The sequence below is a fragment of the Pyrus communis genome, chromosome 1 (genome assembly GCF_041283825.1).
Source record: "Pyrus communis isolate YQ-2024b chromosome 1, ASM4128382v1, whole genome shotgun sequence".
Classification (NCBI taxonomy): Eukaryota; Viridiplantae; Streptophyta; class Magnoliopsida; order Rosales; family Rosaceae; genus Pyrus; species Pyrus communis.
The window spans coordinates 18,702,476-18,705,737 of record NC_142565.1 but is presented as its reverse complement, the minus strand read 5'-3'; the positions used below and the strand labels follow the sequence as shown (position 1 = coordinate 18,705,737).

Sequence of the window (3,262 nt, the reverse complement as noted above, 5' to 3'; positions counted from 1 at the left end):
AGTTCAAAGCAAAATGTCATTTTCATCCTTTCTCTCTGGCCTATGAAGTCTCAAATCTCAATTCTCTCCCAACTGAGTAAGATTTTCTCCTATCTTAATTCTCTCGTCTTTCTTCTCTTCTCTCACATTTTTTTTAATTTTTTTTTATGTTTATCTTTTTCATATAAAAATTACTATAATATATTAACACGGTTTAATCATAATCGTTCAAATAGAAGTAAAAAATAAAGATGGAAAGGGCAGGAGTCCAAGAAGTTGATGATGATGTAATATCCAATAATACCGACCAACCGAACCCCCAGTGGACCTTTACTGCACCACCTCGTTGCTATTGCTCCGTGGTCCCCACATTCCACGCCCCACGTTCTCCTCCCCATTATACGCAAGTTAATTAAAACGCACTCCATCCCACGTGTAAGTGGCATTGTTATCCTACATTCCTCACATCCTAACCCTCCAATCCTAATCATCCTTACTCTCATTCACCCAACGGTTGAGATGGGCAGATTGTGCAAGATAAAGGGCAATTAGAAGGGCATAATTATAGAGAGATTATGTTTGCACACCTTAAATTATTTTTATCACAATTTTTTAATTTTTTAATATTTTTTTACACATTATTAACACTTGATAGAAAAATAATAAAAAATTAAAAAAGTGTGAGAAAAGTAATTTGGGATGTGTGAATATAATCTTCCTAACTTTTATATGTCATCGTTGTGTATTCTTTATATTAATGTCAGAGAGATTAAATTTGTAAATCAAATTTTGTAAACTAAATAATGTAGAGATTGATGATTGAATTATTACTTAAATGTTGATTAATGTGTTTATTTTTTATTAGTGACACATCATTTGAATTAAAAAATTTAGTCTTTCTACTATTATTTTTATGATAGTATTATTATTATTATTATTAAACAGTATTATCTATATTAAGAGGAATGAATTGAACTTAATCTCATAATGAGCTAACAATAATACGATATAAATTTACCTTTGATGACTATAATATTATTCAAATTCATTTTTAGCGATAATTGTTCAAATTCGCCGCATGTTAAGCATATGCTTCAATAACATAATTTCTTGAGTAAAAAACCTGCACATAATGCCCTTATTAAACCAAAATGCTTAGAAACAGTGAACTTTGAGTACAAATTAATATTTCTTGCAATGAACAGGAAGAGCCCCACAGACTGCAAATTGCAATTCTGAATAAAGTAAACAACCCCCTCATTTGACCATAAGATTAAGAGAATTTTAATAAAAAATTCTCGATCTTATTTATTTTAACAAAAGAATTATATTTTTATAATAAAAAATTAATCTTAATACTATTTATTTTATTTTATATTTTATTCTTATTATTAAAGTTCAAAATTTTCGAATTATTTTTATTTGTTCTATTGAAGATCGAAGCGCCAAGTTTTGTACAGAGATCAAGAAATGAGAGAATATTTTTTTAATTATAAAAACATAAAATCAGGAGTAAAGTAAAATGGCTGACATCAGCGTACCTTTGACTCCCCTACTCTCTTTCTTCCTTTCTCTCTCTTGTCTTGTTTAAACCCACACCTCTCTTGTCTTGTCCATCCTCCTTTCTCTGTGTCCTTTTATTCTCTCGCCACCCAAAATTCCGAAAGAGGGGAATAGAGAGACCGACGACGGAGATGGTGAGGGACGACGACCTCTACGTCGCGGTGCCGAGCTTCTTCCGGTGTCCGATATCGCTCGACATCATGAAATCCCCTGTTAGCCTCTGCACCGGCGTCACCTACGACCGCTCCAGCATCCAGCGCTGGCTCGACGACGGCAACAACACCTGCCCCGCCACCATGCAACTCCTCCACACTAAAGACTTGCTCCCCAACCGCAACTTGCAGCGCCTCATCCAGATCTGGTCCGACTCCCTCCGCCTCCCCCCACGCAACTCCACCTCCTCCTCGCCACCCTCTACACCCTTCCAACCACCACTGCCCGAGGACCAGATCCGCCACCTAATCCACCGCTTGGACGCCTATACCGAACCATCTTCCTCCTTCGATTCCCTTTCCAAGATTGCCCAGTTCGCAAGTGAGTCCGACGACAACCGCAAAATCCTCGCCGAAAGCGATGGTTTCATCCAAGTCGTCATCGAGTTTCTTGGTGGCAGCGGCAATGCCGAAGACAAAAACATCGGCGCCCTCGAACAAGTTGTGAGAATCCTTGATCTGGTGAAGGACAAAATACAAGACCGGGAGGAGCTGTCGAGATGGATGCTAAAAAAGAGCGGTCAGGATTGCGTGGCTTCTCTGCTTCTTATTGCACAACATGGAAGCGTGGATTCTCGAATCGCATCGGCTGGGGTTTTGGAATCAATCGCGGTAAACGCGGAAGCAAAAATCCTGATAGCCGAGAAAGAAGGGCTTTTACCCCAGCTGCTGAAGTCGACGGCTCCGGAAAAGGATCCGACGGTCATTGAAGCGAGTCTCTCTTGCTTGATCGCCCTGTCGACCCCGAAGCGAGTGAAGGTTAGATTGGTCCATTTAGGAGCAGTGAAGCTGCTGTCCAAGTTGCTGTGGGACCCGAATTCCACTACGGCGACGGTGGAGGAGGCGTTGAAGTTGCTGGAAACGGTGTCGTCGGTGAAAGAGGGGCGGGGAAAGATATGCGAGGACGGCAAGTGTGTGTCGGCGATCGTGCAGAGGCTGCTGAAGGTGTCGAGTGCGGCGACGGAGCACGCGGTGACGATACTATGGAGCGTGTGCTATTTGTTTAAGGAGAGGGCAGCGCAAGAGGCGGTGGGGAGGGCGAATGGGTTGACCAAGATATTGCTGCTGATGCAAAGCAATTGCTCGCCGGCTGTTCGGCAAATGTGTGCCGATTTGCTCAAGATTTTTCGTGTGAATTCGAAATCGGTTATTTCTTGTTATGATACTAAGACCACTCATATCATGCCCTTCTGAGATTTGAGAGACGAACGATATTGTAAATGACACAAATTTTGTTAGTCCAATACAAAGGAGAAATTCGTTTTATTTCAGTTTTTATTTTATTTTATTTTTTTATCAACACTTTATTTCATTGTGAACCTAAATATAGTGGGGGCTTATTATCATGAATGGTTCGTACAATTGATGGTTGAGTATACGAGCGCGAGTACATTGACATCATCAGTAAGGATATTGAAGAGACATGATGTTGTGGTATTGGGTACGTAGTCAACCATCTCTGTAATTATGTTTGTGATCTTTTCTATTCCAGATACAATGTAGATGTA

General features: G+C 40.1%; 1 protein-coding gene across 1 annotated transcript; it reads left to right on the top strand.

The window, feature by feature from the left end:
* The first annotated feature begins 1,547 nt into the window (after window positions 1-1,547).
* LOC137721119 (U-box domain-containing protein 28-like) lies at window positions 1,548-3,020 on the top strand. The gene has a single exon (XM_068460230.2). It carries the CDS (start codon window positions 1,674-1,676, stop codon window positions 2,946-2,948), a length of 1,275 nt encoding a protein of 424 aa, XP_068316331.2. The 5' UTR covers window positions 1,548-1,673; the 3' UTR covers window positions 2,949-3,020.
* The last annotated feature ends 242 nt before the right edge of the window (window positions 3,021-3,262 follow it).